General features: G+C 41.8%; 1 protein-coding gene across 22 annotated transcripts in view; it reads right to left on the bottom strand.

Annotated features, from left to right (window-relative positions):
* ZMIZ1 (zinc finger MIZ-type containing 1) overlaps positions 1-20,074 on the bottom strand; it is a 353,591-nt gene that overhangs the window by 34,426 nt on the left and 299,091 nt on the right. For 21 of the 22 annotated variants that reach the window (XR_013953115.1, XM_080598347.1, XM_080598336.1 and 18 more), the window contains 3 exons: positions 18,804-18,948; positions 3,614-3,728; positions 1,141-1,358 (listed from right to left, as the gene is read on the bottom strand). Coding sequence is in view for 21 of the 22 variants with exons in the window: in XM_080598347.1 (XP_080454473.1) it covers positions 1,141-1,358; positions 3,614-3,728; positions 18,804-18,948 (478 nt within the window). In the remaining variant the exon portion in view is untranslated. Of the gene's footprint in view, positions 1-1,140; positions 1,359-3,613; positions 3,729-11,610; positions 11,751-18,803; positions 18,949-20,074 lie in introns of those variants that run through there. The other variant, XM_080598346.1, reaches the window with a different exon arrangement.

Genomic DNA, 20,074 nt, shown 5'->3' with positions numbered 1-20,074 from the left:
AGTTGAACTGAAGTCCAGAAAGTCAACGCAAGCCCCATTTCCCAATAATTTAGGGGCAGACTGCACAGCAACATGAACAGACTGCTGCCTCCACACCAGTGCATTCATCTGCCCCAATGGTGAATTATACCAAGTTTTCCCAATGTAAAAACACTTCTCCCTCAACCTCAGCAAAATAGCCAGGGGAGAACCACCACAATCAACTCTTCCGGATCCTACACGTTGAATTTTGTAGCTCCTACCCAGCTCTTCTACTGATTGTACGATAAATGAAGCTAAACCCCGTCTTTCCCACTCCAAGACCTCAACTATCTTTATAAATGCAGGTCACTATTACTGTGCCCATTTTAGAGACATTAATACACAGGTACAGAAACTTTATGGCTTGTTCAAGGTTACTCGGTAGATCGGTGGCGGAGATGAAAGGAGAGATAAAAGTCCCCCGAGTTCTAGGCTTATATTCTTCACACTAGACTGACTATGTTAACAACCTTATCAGCAGGCTTTGCAGAGGGGCCATAAATAGTGGTTTCAGTTAAGTGGACTTACCACCCTTGTTTACAAAGGACAGACACAGAAAGTCAACATGTAACAAAGCCCAGGGTATTAGTTTTGGCCTATTGTGCAAATGCAGCATTTACTTCTCCAGAATAAATACACAGTTAGATCATCTCTTGTAACAAAAATCTCCACCCCCGATTTTTTTCAGATTACAAGTCTTTAGGCAGAAATACCCCATCCATAGGAATCTACTGTTGCCTACTACTCAAGTTTATTCCTGCATACAAATCTTTAAATTATACCATCAATAACCTTTCACATCATGGCCTTATTAAATGTTAATCATTCCTAAGTCTGTGGTCTATTTAACAATCTCTCTTAATTAAAACTTTATTTTGGGGTTTATTAGAGCTAATTGATTGACCTAAGCCATTTCCATTTACTGTGATGAATTTTGTTGCAGTTTGGGTATCTGATTTCTGAAGCTGTATAAGCAGTATGCGCTTCAGCTAAGCAGCATAAAATAGCTACTGAGACTTTATGTAATTAAAACGAGTGCGTGACACTTCCGTCACGTCACTAAAACAAGCTTCATCAACTGTTTACATCCCTTTTTCACCTCACACGTGTAAATCTTACCTCCCACCAAAGCCTCCACTTCCAGCGTAGTTGGGTCGCCCATACATGCCCTGCTGTATATACGGCTGAGTGGAGCCTGCCTTGGCTGAAAATTGTTGCTGCTGTCCAGCAAACTGAGGCGAGTTGATTCCAGGGTTGCTGGTAGTCATCCCAGAAGCCATGGGGTTTCCTGCTGGGTTCATAGGGTTGTTAGCATTTGCCATTGGATTTCCCAGCACCTGTGAGTAGAAACATGAGAGTAAGGGGCTGTACTTTGAACTACATCAAGCAAATTGCGTTGATTTGCTGGAATCAATAAATTACAATATAACCATCCTGTACTCTGAACTCTAATGAGTATACACCTTGTTGAAGTCTAGGTGCACTGGTTTCTGCTGCTCTCTCCTTTTGCCGTTTCCAAACTAACATGAGAATTGAACTCTAATTTTGCTTCACGGGAGGTAGCCTAGTTAACAAACACACTTAGTAAAATAGTTTTGATATAGACCTGCTACAGCCATGCTCTTTAGGTGACATTCATCCAATTAAGAGAAAGTATATGCTTTTTTTTCCGATGTAGGGCCTCAAAATGACTTGCAAATATACAGTCCGACAGGCATACTGTAAAGGACATTACAGATGCCAGAACAGTGAGAGAATGTGTTTCCATGGCTTAACCTGTTTTCTGCAGAAGTCCATCAGTTGGTTTTATAACTTCTTAAGAGAAGAATCCCTTGCTCTGTTTTTCAAAGTACTCGGCTTGCTTGTTTGAATAACTTTTTTCAATTGAACCAGAAATGCTATGATTTTCTTTGAGATATGAGCATGATGGTTCATAGTTACCTGCATGGAAATCTTCCTGCTATTTGGGAATAAATCTAGCAGTCACGACTTTTGCATAAGACCAAGCCGCATGGCAGTATTGAGTTTGTTGGCTCTTGGAATTTGAAGCCAAATCTCTGAGTCTGGCTCCCTCCTCTTCCTTGGGGAGCATGAAGACTTAAGGGAAACCCTGTCATTCATCTCAGTCTGCTCTGAACAGCTTATAACCAAGCCTCATGTTTCACAGGTTCACCCTTTTCTTGCAGTGATTCTGAAGAAGCGTTTTCTTCTTGTACAAAAGCACTTTTTTTCTTTTATTGCAAATTCTTCTGAAGTATCACAAAGAATTTAAATAATGTAACAGTGTTCTTATGATAGAACAAAACACCAAGTCTTTTTTTTTTCCAAGTGTGAAATATTCCCACAAGGAACTGTATTTCCATTTTCTGGCCAATACTATCATAGTCCTACATGCTTATATTTACTCAACTATTTCTCACCCAGGTGGGATACCTTTTCTTTTAAGGTTTAAAAATAAATCAACAATAATAGATGATGTCATAGATCTGGTAACTGTTACCTATCTTTATTTTTTGAAGGAAGACTGTGCCACAAACAGTGTTTATGTAACTGCCACGTGACTATCTGTATGACTTGGCTCCTAAATGATTTCGTTTTTTAATGACACAATACACAATTTTTAATGACTCAATACACATCAATTTTAATGACTCAATACACAACAATTTTGTATTTTGTATTTGTATTTTGTAACAATACTTTTCTAACCAAAATTTCGAATCTGACAAACAGAAAAATTTGGTATGATGTTTGATTTGGAAAACATGGGAAAGACAGGTTAGATTCGTACACCATCCGCACTCAAACACAGCAAAGTGTTTAAGCACTTCATCTATGGTGTCAAAAAGGACTACACTGTCTGAGAGGAACATTTGTACCACATTCCTTGGAGAACGCACTATCAGAGATAATTGGTGTCCTTTTCATTAAAGCTGCTTCTTTTTGTATAAAATAATTTGATACACATTGGAGAAGAAAAAGAGAGGTAAAAGCGTGGAGAGAACTAAATGCAAATCCAATAAATATGTTTTTCACCTGGAAGCCAGGAGATCATGCTTTTGCTCTAATGCATATCGAAATATTTGTTGCAAAGTAAGGCAGTATCAACAGAGAGGCTGAAGAGAGAGCACAGCCTACAGCTGGTAGTTAGCACCTCAGCATGGAGGTAGAGTTGGCACCAGATCTGAGCAGCCCACTAGTACGACATAAGGCCAGATAAAAATGACAAAAACTACCATTTTGTGAATCTAGCTGAAAATACAATTTTTAATTAAAAAACCTCTTCAATCTGAAATTCCCAGGAGGTTTGGGATCACAACAAAACCATGCTTTTACTGTTAAAACCATACAGTGCAAAATATGTGCTATACCCTAGCCTGACATTTGCATGCAGCTAAACGAGTTGCTGACTCAAACACGTCCTTTCTGATGATACCAAAGAGAACATAACTGGGAAAAAATGCACATTTACAACAAAGAGAACACAGACACTTTTATCGATCCTATGAGAATTTTCCCCAAAGCTTTTCATTTTGCAAACATTAATCAAAACACGTATCTAGGGGGGAGGAAACATAAAAATGAAGCTTACCTGGCTTTGAGAGGTATTAGTCACACCCCATACCGTGGTGACCACTGATAAGGAACCTGGAGGCTGGTTGGTATTTTGCTGCCAGGGAACAGAATCGTAAGGGAAAGACCCATCACTGTGAAAAAAAATGTTTAGGAAAATGAGATTTTGGAAGGTTAAATGGTAGCAAATTGCTGGTGGGGACAAAGGGATTAACACCAGCATTTCCACATTTCTTTAACTCCCCACTTTTTTTTCCAGCACTCTTAGAGGCATAGTTTCTTCTTCTTTAAAAGCAATGTGATCATATCATATCTAGGCCACGTAGAACTAACAAATTCCTTGACTATACTGAAACACAGGGCATTTACCATAAAGGTCTATTACCAGTGGAAGTAAAAATCAACTCATGGGCAGATTTTCCAATGAGGACACTAAGCAAGTTGCTCAGAAGCACTTATTTTTTGGCAATCCATCTCAAGCTCTTCAACAATCACTGCTTCAGCTGCCTCATATCAGTTCAATTAGATTTTGAGACTAGACTGCAGCTCCACTGTCTGCACTGGGTCCCCAAATGGCCAGAAGAGCCTTTAAAGGAAAAGCAGTTCAACATCATTTTGAAAAGAAAATTGAAATTCAGATAGTGTTCTTCTACACGATGGATAAGCTGCATGCCAAAAACAGTATTAGCTAATCAGCATGCTAGAAAATCAACTGCAGATATACAACACATCTTTCAGATAAATACGCGGATGAGAGGATTGGATTTTTCCATTAGCTTTGTCCACAGATACAAGCAAGCATTTCTTACAGTTCTTTTCACAGAAAAGCTTTAATAGTTGCAAAACGAACACAGGATATGTACACATCTAGCGTAATTAATGAAATATGTTAAAACCTATGAAAGTAACTATTAATCCCATCACTGTAGAATACATGCCTATTTAAAATTTGTTTGTTCTCATACTATTAACTTGTAAATTAAATTTCTATTTGCATACATGTACACATATACACACATGATCTTTCCTCATCTAGATATAAGTCATTTAATAAGTACACATTGCTCTTTCATTTTCAAAAGGCCTTGATTTCTATTTTGTATCAAGAATGGCATTTTTGCTTGGATTGCCAACTATTGCTGGAATTCTGTAAGGGGCTACCTTGCCTAAAGAACCCCCACAGGCTCTCTGAGCTCTATATCCGAGCCCTTCTAAGCCCGCACCATGAAGTCCATCACAACTGCTCACACAGCAGCTGGCGAGACAAACGGCCTGCCAATGTCCTAAACAAGGGCTCTGTGGCAGACAAGGCGGGTGACTCTCCCATGTTCCCAGATAGCACTCCAGGCTTGGACCAATTCTCTTCCCTTTTCTGCTACCAGCTAAAATCAAGGACTGTGTATGTGTTTGCTCTTTAACCTGCCTATAAAATCCAGTGTAAACCATTTAAGAATAGCAATCACATTGCACAAAGAAGCATTCCCCCCTTTAAAAAAATCTGCCAGTGTCCGAAGCGACCAATAATCGAGTAACAGCAATAGCAACTATGTTAAAATGAAATAACATTTTACAAAAAACTAGCAAATGCCAAACAAATTCCATAGCACTGTGTCAGCATAACAGCATTGTATTAGAACGTAACTATGAATTTAAACTGACCTATTTGTTTCAAAATACCTAAATTGAATTAAGCAATAATAGAATCACAAAAAATGGAATGAATTGAATTAGGGAAAAGAATAATTTCCCCTAACAAATAATTAGGGAAAATTAATGGAAAACATTAATTCTATATGAGATGCTTGACAGGTAATGTTTACCTTGACAGCATGCATATAAAACAATGTGTGAATAAGGGCATATTTAATGCCGTGCAACCTCCAAGTCCTCCTAGACCATTTTTCTTTAAAATATTTTCTCTCAGAAGGCTGAAGACCTTCCTAATCTCATTCGGAGGCTCAGACAATGGCTTCAGTGACTAACATTTGCAAGTGACGCAACGTTTCAGCAAGTCCCCTGTCAGCATGGAGATGAATGATGACTAACCCAGAATTTGTGACTGCTATGAAGCTCTCCTCTTTTTTCCTGCTCTAAATGATGCCTTTTACTTTATTTTCTTCTCTGACGGTTTTTGCCGATGTCTGCTCTATGTTTTTTTAGATATTTATGGCACATATGGGTGCTTGTATACTTTGATGACTACGAAGATCTTGCCATGACATAAGCAGTTAAAGGACTCACTGCAGCCATTCCTCTATATTCCCTAATGAGGTGCTGCCAACAAGTAATAAAACCTGAGGGACAAAGCAAATATTTTGTAAGTGTAGGACTAAATAAGAAGGGTAGGGACAGGCAGGGACCAAACCACAAAGTCACTGAAGGTGATTCTAATGCAAATATGCCGTATGGCTTGTATACATGCTCTCCTTTACAGTACACAGAAGAGAATTCATATATTATTCATCCAGCTGTAGAGTCAGAGCATTTGTTTAGTGGAAGACTGCACTGGGTTCTCAAAGACTATACAATCACTTCATCTAATTACGAAGAGCTAATCACTCAATTTTTACGTTATTACAGTCACGTGATACCTCAAGAAGCCAAACTGTTGACATATTATGGAAGTCTCCAGCATAGGAAACCCAGCATAACACATGAAAGCCAGAAAAGAAGACTAGGCGTAGATTTGTTGAGAAATATTCATTCACCATGCACATTGAATCACATTACTATTACGTTGTCCAACATAGGACTTAGTTTTAAATCACAGACAACATTAGTGTCAGAAATTCTGGCAACTCTGAAATAGTGGTGGATGTGCCTTGCAGAACAGCAACTTATATACCTAATATGTACTTACTGAGCCAGACCTCCCTTCACACAAATTTCACTTCCCCTACCCCAATGAGAAACACATGCCATTCTCCTGGTTCGCATTCCCCAGCACGATACTCAGGCTATTGCCCATTTGTTACACGTGTGTCTGAGTACGACTTTCGCCATGCTGGATGCAGCACCTTCTGTGCCTCCACTGGGTGAACACTCCTCTGGTTTTAAGCAGTATGACATGCTGGAACACGCCTCACTTCGCTAAAAGATTACTTGCCCTTCCACTTCTCCACCCTTTTAACTGGCGTTTCTGTCCTTAGACAACCCAAAGGAATTCTCTCGCCATCAAAGGGAAATCCATTTAAGTACTGTATTGAAACGTGACCAATCCAATTCTCATTTGCAAAAGAACTTTCTGCTGTTACTCTACAGAGCTGCAAATTACTCTGAAGTCCCTTTCTTGAAGCTTGAAAATGGCAGCCAATAGGGACAGAAGCCTCAACATCTCCAGCCAAAGCGACACGCTGCCCACAACATTGTTCTGTTGAATGGTACGAGGGTAATTAAGTCTCTCACTACACCCTGGAGGGCAGTGAGTCAGTTTGGGCTCAGCTGGAGTCCACTAAAAGAGTATTGACTAAATTTATAATAGCGTTAATGAACCTATACATACTACTGGTCAGCATTAAAGGCCAAACAGCAGAGGAAGCCATAGAGCAAAGAGGAAGAGATGAAGGGAAAATACTTCTCAAACTATGATGCAGCAAAGCTGTGATCAAGGCATAAGGAGGAAAGGTTTCTTAGCTGCTGGCAAATGCACTGAAACCACTGGTAATACAGCACTAATGTCAGAGAGGTACACTGGTAGTTAGGTCTTAACAGCTTCTCTTAATCCCAAAGCAAGAAAAACAAAACCAAACAGATAGCCAACCTCTTTAGAATAGTTACAGGCTTCATGTCAGGCAGAGACTGTCAGCTAATTCTAATAAAAGTTGTTTCAGAGAAAGTAAGCTCCATATAGTAAATTAAAGCCAGGGAATTACCATAACTCACACATGATTAGTAGCATTATTTGGAAACGCTGTACTTTAAATATGTTTACATAACTGAAACTACAGTTATCATTAAAGCAATTGTATGTGTATCTGATACTCTGTTTACGTATCTTCATTGATTGAGGAAGGAGAGATTCAGACTGTTTAGTGAAGTACACATCCTGAGAAAAACGGTATTTTTACATAATGTGGAGGAGGGTTTTTACCCTCCTGTAGTAGCATCTTCCTGGTGATTTTCCGCATCACTTGTTGAGAAGGCCAGGTGTCTAAACTGTATTTGTAAAGCATCTCTCCCTGTCTAAAGCACAGAAGATCTATCAACTACCGCAGAAAAGCACCAGATGTTGGCTCTCTCAAAAAATCTTTTCACTCCAAGCACTGACAGCAAGTCTCACAGAACTGGGCTTTCAGTGACTACTTTTTTTGCTGCTTACCCTCAACCCAACTTCACAGTTTTGCAGTGATCTTTAATGCTTCTGAAGTGCCGCCACTCCACCTGACTGGTGGCTGACACACGCAGGCCACACAATCCTTTAAATCTACTAAACATATCCCAGCTTCCTCAACTGACACCAGTAAGAGCAGGTCGTTACCAGTGTGACACTGACTGTCATCTCTCAGGTGTCTTCTCAGGCAACCCATGCACCTGAAGCGAGGAGAATGCCCACGGTGACGAGGAGTGAACTTCCGAGCTCTAACTGGGCCAACACGCCTCTGCAGTCACACGTAGTCACAAGTCAGGACAGTCCACACACAGACCAGACCCTGCACTCCCTACTTGTTCTTAGCCTCTGGCAAGTGGTGGATCTCCCGGTCCGTGCCTCTGCCCCTGTGGGAGCAAGGGTGTGCAGGGTGCTGAGCACCCCATGGTTGTATTCTTGGCTAGAGCCTCTAGGTGACACTACTTTAATACAAACTAGCACATGATTTCCAAACAAGACTCCATGCTCCTGTCTCTCCCCTCTTCTGTCTAAAATCCCATTCATTTGCAATGAAAACCAAAACCAAAAACCAAATCCCGCAATCAGAACAGGAAATGAAGCTCTTTTTAAGTCCAGTATTGATACGTGCATTTCATACGCTGTATTATCTCATAAATTATGCAGCTTTACTTACTTTCATCCAGGTTTAGTTTTTGTTTTACTTTGTTTTTTCTCAAATGAACACCACACACGTAGCTTTAATTATTAATACAGATTCATTTAGCAATTATTCTTGATTAGGACACCACCATAAACTTATTTTAAGCATACTCTAAGAAAAAGACTGTTGCACATAGTGCCACGCATATACTGAATTCAAACGGCCTTTCCAGTGAGCTGATGTTAGGGAACAGGCATGAACTTCATCACATCTCTGTAATTTTCTTATCAGCATCAAAAATCCCCAAAACCTCTTTAAAAATAAAATCACAAGAACAGATGTAACACTACTGGAAGTTACCTACAACACTAGAATGCTCCAGGAAGGACTTCAGCAAAGTTTTCCCATTTCTAGTAGTAGTTTTCCCATTTCTAGCCAGTAGGCCCTGACAACCTATTTGCAAATAACAGATGAAGTGGAAATTTTTATTTATTTCTGTTCAAACTTCCACTTAAGTATACTTGGCTATACTACTTGGCTATACTACTACTTTGGAGAAGCAATGTGACACCAGAAAACCAAATTTAGTTGCTCCTTACTGGCAATCAGAAACATTTCAGAAATGTTTTTTTTGTTTGTTTGTTTTTAGAAGTCCACACATTTAGACGGAAACAACTAACTTCTCATTTTCATTGATTTTTTTTTTCCCCAGGGGAACAAAACCAATTCCTCACCAACTTAGATACATGCATCATCTTCAAACAGCTAACATGTTTGGCTGAAATGTTTCAACTTAAACATTCAAAGCTAGCTTACAACACAACACCTATTTTTAGTTTAGTTCACAGATATCAAAAAACATTATTATTAACTTCTTTTTTTAATCACAAAAAAATTAATCAAGGTATCACTTGACCTTTTGTGCTGCATTTTACGTAGGCTGTAGGAACCACTCAAGATAATCCATTCACCTGGAGGAAGATGGCAAAGCAAGGAGACACCAGCATGGAAAGGGTATGAAGACCACTTACAGTCAGCAAGGAGATATGAAGGCATACCGCAAAGGCAGTGAAGACTATCTCTGCATATCATTTCAACATAAAGCAAACTAAAAGCCGATGTGTACAGGTACCCTAAGGTACTTACATGAAACATGAGGGAAAAAGAGAATGCTATAATAATCATGAATGCTAGCACTGGCTTTGGAGGGCTGCAATAAGTTACTTTTGACTGATGAAGCCTATGGGATGCATACCTTCCTCAAATACCTTTCTGTATTTAGTAGTATTATTTGAAGAAATTTAAGGACATCGGCATATATTAAAGCTCCGCTATTTAGTTCACTCAACAGATACACAAGGAGAGTCCCATCCGAATCACTGGGTGTATTTATGTAATGTGAATATGAAAAAAGTAATTTTGGAAATGTTCTGCAAGATTCTGCTTCTCTCTACTTCGTAATGGCATGACTCCAAACATTCAGGTCTTCCAGAGAAAATATCCAGCTCCAAAAATTATCCCCACAAAACTTCTCAAGCATGTTCTTTCCCTCCACTTTTTCCAAACAGATGAATACGCTTCCTAACCCTGTGCAAATCTTTAATTCTCCTGACTCCAAAAGCATTCGTATCTAGCCCTTCCCTATTAAGAGAATTACCACAGGAGTTGTTTCAGTACTGGATGTTGCCTGTACTGGGCTATGAGCAACGTAACGTGAAGAGGAAGACTGAAAGCGGTTAGAAATTTCATAATCCACTGTAAAATGAAGGAAGACTGCTTTCTGGCAAGCTGCTTGAAAAAAAATGGAAATGTTCTGAATTTGATCTAGGCGAGCAGATGCAGGTGAAACAGTCAAGAGGTGAAAGCAGCGAGCAATTTGTCAGCTTCTGGTTTAGATAGCACCTGCAGTTAGCAGATGGCTATCACGCCCTGCCTCTGCTCTTTCAAGTATCACGCCCATTTCCAGTAGCCCTTTAGGTAGCCACACGAGACGCACAACGCAGCCAGCCACTTGTAGCCATACACATATGCACGATACAGCCGCGTGCGTGGAGACAGACCTGCGAAATGAAGGCTGCGGCTCAGCAGGTGATACGCAGTACCTTAAAAGCTGAAAGCCTTCAACTTTTTCTTCGTAGTCCTGGCCAGGCCTGCGAGGCCTGTGTAACTTAGGTAGCACCTCGGGCGGGAACACTGCCTTCCCGCTCCCGTGCGACTGCTACAGGTCAGGGTGTGCCACGCTTGCTGCTGCTTCGTGGCGCCTTTCTCTACAAACAGCCTCGTTACTCCCACAGCCATGCCTGCAGAGTCCGACGCTGCTCCCCGAGAGTTAGTGCGTCTGAACCTACCCCTGAAATTAGAAAATGCATCAGGCCAAATAACGAGATTAATTCCGATGTTTCTGAGCCTGCAAACACCCACACCCCCCTTCGCACACACATAGCCCTGGTACTGGTACTGGTAGCAGTTACCGGTTTCACGTATGTCCACACACGTGTGTGTGCGGACGCGTGCCGAGACACAGAGATAGCGCAACTTATTTCTGCCCAGGTGGAACAAATGATCACAGCTATGCAGGTAAGAAACAAATGCTACGGAAACCCCCTCCTGTCTCAGCAGAAGCTGAAGGGGTTATCACCGTATTGACAGTATGGGACTACAGCATCCATCTGATCAAAGGAAAAAAAGATTAAAGCATCACACCCAGTTCCATTGTCACACAAGTAGACCATGCAATGCATTACTACAGCCCAGATTACATTACAAAATCCTCCGGTAACAGCCCTATTGTTAACATGCCACCTGTTACCTTTTCCAAAATGCTGAAATTATCTTATGATCGCTTTCAGCCTGACAAATGCAGTTTAATCTTTATTGCATCTCGCAGCACAGACCTGCTTCATCCATGCCTTATTTATCTCACGTGTGTCGGAATGCAACCCCAAGTCCTCAGTCCCCCCCTGCCACAAGGCATTCCTTCTGCTCTGCTTTATCAATATACCTGGGTTTCCATATCCGACTGCTCCTTTACAATAAAAAACACACCCACCCAGTATTCTACCATTGCCTGTTGCCTTGGTAATCCAAATGCCTGGGTACTCGCTGATTATCGGCGACTGAGACTCGCATTGTTCACACCGCAGCGCGTCTGCTATGTTAATGTGAGATAATGGCAGCCAGAAGACTCCTTTTGTTCCCAGCTTTGCTGTTTATTCATAGTGCCTGGAGGTCAGCGACTGCTACAACAACCGGGGAAGGAGCCGCTGAACGCGTGAGCAGCTTCCACTCCTGCTTTAGCCTCCGAGGCAGGGGGACCGGAGCAGCCCGGCTGCAGCCCCGGGCACGGGGAGCTCTGCGGTCTGACTCCGGCGCTTGGCGGACTCGCGCTTCCCGGATTTTTGAGACGAGGCTGATTTACGCCGGCGGAGAGCAGACAAAAAGCCGCTTTCCGAGGGAGGCGGGGGGCGGGCCGGGCAGCGGCAGGAGCCCTCCACAACTTACTGCCGGGCGGCCGGGGGCGGCTGAGGGGCCGGGGGCGCGACCGCGCCGGAGCCTCCGAGCCGGGCCGGGCCGGGAGGGCCCGGGGGGGTCCCCGCTGCCTGTGAGGGGGTTCCCCGCTCTTCGGGGGGTTCCCCGCTGCTCCGGGGGGTCCGCACAGCCCGGGGGGGGGTCCCCACAGCCCTGGAGGGGGGTCCCCACTCGGTGTCAGGGAGGCGCAGGGTGGGGGGGACGCCCCCCCCGTGCAAGTCGCCGGGAGGGTGCTGGTGGCACAGCGGCCGCCGAGCTGTCGCCCCGGCATCCCGCAATGCCTTCCCCGGGCTGGGGGGCTGGGGAGGTGCGGGGGAGCCCCCCCGGCCCCGGAGGAACCACCGGCCCCGCAGCAGCCCCCCAGGTGCGGAGCGGCCCCTTCACAGCCGCGCCGGGCCCTGGGCGGTGCTGGGGTGCAGGCGGGTGTGCGCCTTTGTTGTCGGCCCTGACACGCGGCGAGCTGGAGTTTGTGACCCGCTTCAGCGCTGGGAAACCGGCACCACGACTCCTTCCTCGTGCCAGACCGACGGGACTCGAGCACCCGAGCGTACGGGAGCAGGGGGAGCAATAAAAAAAAAAAGACAACTTATGGGGAATGCACTCCTTTTATAAGCTATTTACAGAGGAATCCTGCGGAGGGTCACGTTTTCATCTAGCAATCAATTACAGGTCCGTGTAAGGAAGAGGCGTCGAGAAAAATACCAGGTTTCAGACAAAATACACGTGTTCATAGTGGCCAATTACTCCCCCCCCAAAAAAAAAACCAACCAAAAAACAAACCAACAAAAAAACCACCGCAAATACGAAAATGAGAACACGTTAGGCACCCTTTACAGCAGTAATTTCCTTTCCCACTCCGCACAAGCTGACGCCACCACCAGACACAGCACCGAGCCCCCGGGACCCTGCGGCCCCCCAGGAAGGCAGGCCGGCATGAGACGCTCGGTGATTTTAATGAGCGCGGCATCACAGAGCCAGGCACAGCACTGCTTTCTGTGCCACCGTGCAGTTACCGCACTGACAGGGAAAATGGGTAAAGGCTACAAATATTGTCCCTGCTGAATGATTTGTAACTCCGGTGCCACCCCAAATGAGTTGGGTTGCTGAGAGCAAGTGACGGGGGGAGCCTTCCCAACACACTGGAAGAGCACAATCGCCTCGATGCGGGGCACAAACCATCTGCTTCTGAGAGCAGCCCTCGTGTAAAGCTCATGAGACTATTATGCGTATCACTAAACTTCAATCGCAATCAATTAGGCATTTTTAGGAATGGGACATTCAATATTCCCCGTTTACAGGGATGAAAGCTGTCTTTTCAAACACACACCTATATTTTAAAAACTACTGTAGACAGGGCAAAGCCTGAGAAGGTCAGATTTTGCCTCAGTCAGCAGACATTCCTTAAATAGTATTTGCCAAGTCTTCATCTGGATTTATAAAAATATCAGCTGGCACTTTTTAATTCAAACTATATATATATATATATATACCACAAAGCCCTAAACTTTATGTTATACATAAAACGTAGAGGAAAAAAATGTAAAGAGTAACGCTTACACGTACGTACAAATACCATCACAAAATTACAGTAGCTGTACTGCCACATATTGTTCTCACAGCAAAAGCACTTACTTTGACACCCTAGTCAGTACAGAAGCCCTATCATGACGTGTGCAAGGTGCTGCAAACAAACACACAATAAAACAAGATCCTTGCCCTATACCTTTTAACAGGCATGTGAGGAATATACCTTTGAAGAGGATTTAAGCCTGCCCATTACTGTTTTTAGAGCTCATGTCTATCAGTCTCTCCTTGTACCACAAGAACTGACCACAAAATAATCTCACCTAAAATGAAATGCAGATTTTTCACATGAAAATATTAAAGGTTTAATTATTAACAGCTTATGGCCACACACGTTCAGTTTTCAAGTAGAGAGCACTAATCATTTGCTTTTAGCTCCAACATTCAAGGCTTTCTTCCTGTTCCTCTCCATAATAAGAGTATGCTAAATCTAATGTTAGTGCTCTCAGGGGACAAGATGGGCACAAACAGTCTTGGGACAGTATTTTCAAGCACTTACAGTTTTGTCTTCACAGTGCTTAGAGCATCAGGGGTCTTATTTAAAACTGCTTTCAACAAATTTTGTCCCTTTTTTTTTCCCCTTTAAGTAATGCACTTCTGCAGAAACATTTACAGATTCTGAACTTTCCTCTTGTTTTCTCCTGATGGTGGCTTCTAACATTTTTTGGTCTAGAAGATTTAAAAAAAAAAAGAAAGAAGAGACTGCTCCTACAGAATTGGGATAGTTACTTTAACTGAGTATACTTTACCAAGTATATTCTCTTACATTAGGATTTGCCATCTGTTCAGTCCTTAATAATATTTATTTCACAATCTCATAAATAAAAAGATGAAACAACCGAAACAATCTTACCTTTCACCTTAACTTTTGAATTCTTTTGCAAAGATTGCTCCTCTATGGCCCAGCCGCATGCAATAATGAAGCGATCTCCAACTTGGAACTGATGTATGAAAGATGCACAACGTGCTTGTTTTCCTAAGACTGTATACGCCACACCAGAGCTTTCACTTGAACCATTTCCCTCATCCAGACATTTTTCAAGTGACTCTCACTATCAGCCAAAACTGCCTATGATGGCAAAATTGAAAAGGCTGCAACCTTTGCAGAAACTTTGACAATGTTGCTACTGGTGTGTTATTGCCAGATCACCCTTGATTCTTAGCAGCCCATGTCAAGGGTGGTCCTAACCACCCAGTACAAAATCAGACACAGAATCGTCATTCTCCTCCCAGAGAGACTGCTGCTCCTACCAATGCAAGTTCAAGTGTTAGTTAAGTTGGAAGATCAAGCGCCAAAACAAAAACTAAAATAAGCACCCTTGTAAAGCAAGTCCTACCAATAAAAGGTATTTATGGCAATTGCCTGAACATAAAACAATAATGATAATAAAGTACCTACTGTAATATTGAATTACTACTTAATTTGATCTACTGTTTAATTTCATCAAAACCTCTGGCACTAAGTAATTTGTGTTAAAAATAACTTTATCTTTGTATTTTTCATCAATCTTGACTTCCCTATGCAGACATTACTCTAGACATTTGGTCACTAACTGCAGGACAGCTGCTTATTAATACAGAAGACCAAAATTTGAAACGAGAGAGATGACAGTAAGAACCCAAAGAACACTCATGACAACATCGCAGGCTGCAATTAACAGCTGCACATCTTCAGGCGTTCTCATTGACAAAGTAGGGTGCAATTCCCACCGAGTACGATGGAAACCATGCCCATTTTAACCAAGATTCAATTTGATCCACATCTACTGAGGTCCACCACTTAATGTAATAAAGTGGTAAGCAGGAACTTCATCAAAGCAGTAGCAGCATTTGCCAAAAATCTTAAAGCACATTTAAAAGTAAAAATCAGCCACTTGGAGTAGTATTTGTCTATTGTTATTGACATTATGTCAGAATGGAAAACTGCAATACAAAGAAGTTACGTTAAGCATGAAATTTCACTCCTGCGCAAACGGCCAGCCCAAAGACTACAGGCTCTCCTTAAGTCCCCCATAAATCCTTTAAGAAGGATTTAAATTGGAAGTTACACAGGATTAAAGAGGTGGATAGGTCTTACACTGGTCCCTCAGAACACATGTAAAGTTTATGTATGTGAATCAGTAAAGAAGTCTAAAAAAATGAGTGCATCTCATGCTCAATTTTGAGCTAAATATTACTGCATTACATTGATTAAAAAAAAAAGTTTGTTTTTTTTTTTGAGAATCCAGCGTTCACTGTTTATGAAGCCCATGAGTTTGCAGTCTAACCAACCATCTGGCATTATAAAGTAGGTATTTCATTGAATTTTTGTTCTATATGCAACTTGTGTACTTATTTAAGACTCAATCACTCTGTTAATGAAAGGCTAAATTTAAAAATAAATTAGCACAAGGCAGTCTTTACTTTGAAAGCTTTCTTTGCACATGTGCAAATCCTTACATGGCTTACATTCTGCTCTCGTTAAGTCCATTTGACTAACAATATTGCAACCAAAGCCCCCCTTGACCTGTCTACCCTCAGTTTTCTCCCACTACTCAATTCACTTTTTCAAAATAAAAGGCTACCCTAAAAATAGACCAAACCTGAACTCCTTCCAACGTATGTGCCCACAGTTTCTTAAATATGAATCCTCAGATTTCAACTCTTATGATACATTCTTGAGTCAGAGTTTATTTTAGACAGCCAAGGCCACTTTAAGCTTCAAGACTATGCAGCTGTAATTCTGTAGCATCACATGGAATGATAACCTAGCGTCTGACCAGAGTTCTGGGTAATTCTATTGCTAGTAAAAGCAATGTCAGAGAAAGTCCTGCATTAGGTACTTGAGATAGTCTGATGACAGGGGAAGTTTCTTTTTTGTCTAGTGATGTTCAGCAGCTGTCATATATCCTATATTCTATTTGTTGAGCTATGCAAAGTTCTTGAATATGCTCTTGGTTGTTCTAACTTGCTTTCTAATTCTTCTACAAATCTTGAAATAGCTAGCTACATTAGTTTCTTGTAGAAAATGCAAAACAGGCTTTTTTTTTTTAATTTACACAAAGCCTTGTGAATTAGAGATAACATACTGTGAACTTTAATACTAAGTTTTGACCCAAATGTAATCTAATACAAATATACAAATGTTGCCTCATCAGCTTTATCGCTGGGGTTATACTTAACTGCTTTTCATCTTCTATTTAGCAAAACAGAAAACTCAGTTCTTCCCTACCCCATAGTTCACCACTGTCTGATAGACCCATCATAAAACATCCATGAAAATAAACACTTTCAGCTGGAAAAAGAAGTTGGAGAGCTACAAGATGTCTCATTGTTATGTACCACCTGAGATACTTCGAGCAGTCATAGTTATGGCTAAATTACAGATGAGAGAACAGTACACATGGAAGCAGCGATGCTCCATGGCTGGCAGGTATTTCAAATCCCTAAGATACTGCTGCAGCTATTATAGATAAGAAGTTGTGCCACGGAAATAATGTTTCTAGAGGGACATCTCATAGGTAAACAGCAGTAATTTAGAACTAACTCCCAGCGTCATTTTGAGTAAAGCATTTCAAGGACATTACTCAAGAGAAACTTACAGGGACTGCTTGATACCGGACAGGATGTTCTACTCTTAGCTAGAATATTGGGTAAGCTGCTATTGCAGAAATGCCAGCGAGAGAGTATTTAGCAGGAGAGAGTTATTTGTAATGTGACATGGTTTTGAGGGAGAACTGCCATGAAAGACAAAAGAATTGTATCTATCTTATCTAGCAATATAGTACACTACCTCTGTGAGGTACGACAGTGCTTTCTTCTGTATCTTAAGAGCTTCAGGGCAACACAGGCTAAAAGGTCAGATGTGAATTGTGCATCTAAAAACTACAAAACTACACCTAAGAGTGTTTATGTACTGCACCAAATGTTTTTGTGCAGACTGACTGCTCCACTAAATTTCATCTTGGATTCTGCAATGCTTCTCCCAAAGTGTAAAAAATAAATTGTTTTACAACAGAAGGTTTTCTGCTTTTGTTTTGTTTGTTTTGAAGCATGTTTACAATCCGTCATTACATAATCAACTGAAAAAAGTGACAATGCAGGTGCTCCAAAAAGTCAGTGATATTGCATTAGTTAGTCTGGAAAACGGTTTTTATTCTCAAGTACTAAAATAAAAAGGCATAGAGTTCTCACGGTTTTCCCATAAATACAACATATGGGGGAGAAAAAAAGTGGTTTTAAGACAATTTCACACATGCAAATACACTAGTACAAAGATGAGTCAAATCCCTAAGCTCCATTCTAACATGGAAGTCATGTCTCCAGTCTAACATGGAAGCATATATTATGCTACCACAGATCTAGGTACAAGGAATTTAGCCTCACCTACACTGTAATAATTCTTTACTAACGTGAGTGCCCTACACAAAAAAAACAATTTATACTATTGCGATTTCTTTAACGTGATGCTGTGGGAAAGTAAGCCTTGAAAAAAACTCAGAAATATAAAACATAAAGTGAATGTTAAACCCTGTCTACACTTACTCCTCAGCTCTTGCCTTGACCTAGGCTCTGAAGGCAAGAAATACAAATTCTGTTTCTCTGCGTAAACTGTTAATCTAAAGCTCGTATCTTTAGTTTCTTCTAGTGCCCTTTAGTGCCCCCGTTTTTTCTGAATTCACTATTTTGTGGTCCTCATCTGATATAAGGTGATATAGGACATTCTCACAGCTATGGGTACTCCCACTACACAATTGCTTTAAACTAGCATGGCATTTCTAACGCAACGTACAAACAGAACAACCTCAAGAAAAGCCAGCTGTATTTAAATAAACAGTAGGAAGATGTCTGCTGAGAGATATGTTGTGGAAGTTTCTCCTTAGGGCACAGCTTCAAGTTTGAAATTAAGCCCACTTCATCTGAGCACAGATTTGAAGATGGAAGCATCATTCCACTATGCGCCAGGTAACAGCAAAGACAAAAACTGCATTTATTTAGGACGTGCTGTAATTATACATCCCCTGTTGTCTGTTGCACTGTTCAGTGCACAAAATGCCATAGCTACCCCTGTAATAAGCATTTCAGTTAAAAGATCTGCCACGTGGTATATCTGCACACGCTTCCACTCCTGCAGGCTGGGCTGAGACTCACCTATGAGAGAGGGTGGGTTTCATGGAGCTCATAGAGTTCATGGGGGGTTGCATGGGTAGCTTCCCTGGAGGATCGTTCTGCCGGCTTTTCTGGTGGCGAAGCAGCAAGAGCCGTCCCAGCTCCTCACACCACGACGAAAGCAGCGCTGTGCAAACAGAACAAAATGACAGTAAGTGCACAGCGGAATAACCGGTACAGCTGAGTGCAGACGCAAGCTACTATAACAAGAGCCACGAACTGAGCAGACAAGCCCCAGGAGTGAAAAGCTCATCCACGATCCACCACTCACATTATTATCCTATCAAATTGAGTCTGTAATTGCCCTACACTATCATTACAATGTTTTTACACAAGTTACAAACATTCTGCGCAGCCCAGGAGGCATGAGAGAACTCGTCTGAGTTGAGCAGCAAAGAGATGGAGAGTGGATGAGGCACAAGGACATGGGGTAGCTGTTGTGAGTGAAAAAAATGTGGAAGAGTTCATTTCACACTGACAGAAATGTAACAAAAACATACAGAAGACATCATTCACAGAGGGGAGCAAAGGATAACAAGATCTCTTTTCTGTTGGGCTATTTTTGTGCAAAAGTTTAATTGGAGAGGCATGAAGAGAAACCCATGCGCTGGAATTCATTTCCAAAACTATTAGCTACCAGTCCTGAATAGATAAACACGAGAATATAGCCACACTAATGTATGTATACAAAAGTTAGGCACTTAGATCTATATTTGAACCAGCATAACCCATAAATGCTTGTTTCCATTATGTGACTAATCTTCTGGTCAATAAGGGTACTTCTGTGCTTACAGGAAAATCATGCTTATGAACGATGATAGGCAGAGATTTCCTCGAGACTAAAAGCTTGCAACTCCCTCTGAAGACATGAAAGGGTTCATTATCTCTGAAAATGTGGCCTTTTCCTTAGGCACCCTCAGTCAGAGAAGACCAGCCCCTGTTACAAAACCCATGTTCCTTGGAATAAACGGAGCCTGAGAAAGCAACTGTGAGCGAAGCCTGGCTCCAGCGAGCGCACAGCAGCCTCCAGTAACACCCACCAGGCCACGGAGCTGCCCGTGGAGCCCCAGGACCACAAGTGGCTTCGGCAAAACGTCGCTAAGGTATGGCATGGTGGAGAGCTTCGCCAGACGAGGTGCAGACGAATTGCACTCGGTTCTGGAGCTGCAGAAACATCACCAAGGGGAAGCACTTGGCGTTTTTCATTCTTTCATGTCTGCTTTGCAAAAACCTCGTAAGAATAAAATGTATTT

This window comes from Anser brachyrhynchus (genome assembly GCF_964034855.1).
Source record: "Anser brachyrhynchus genome assembly, chromosome: 6".
Lineage (NCBI taxonomy): Eukaryota > Metazoa > Chordata > Aves > Anseriformes > Anatidae > Anser > Anser brachyrhynchus.
The sequence above is the reverse complement of the archived record's forward strand: the minus strand, read 5'-3'. Positions and strand labels throughout refer to the sequence as shown.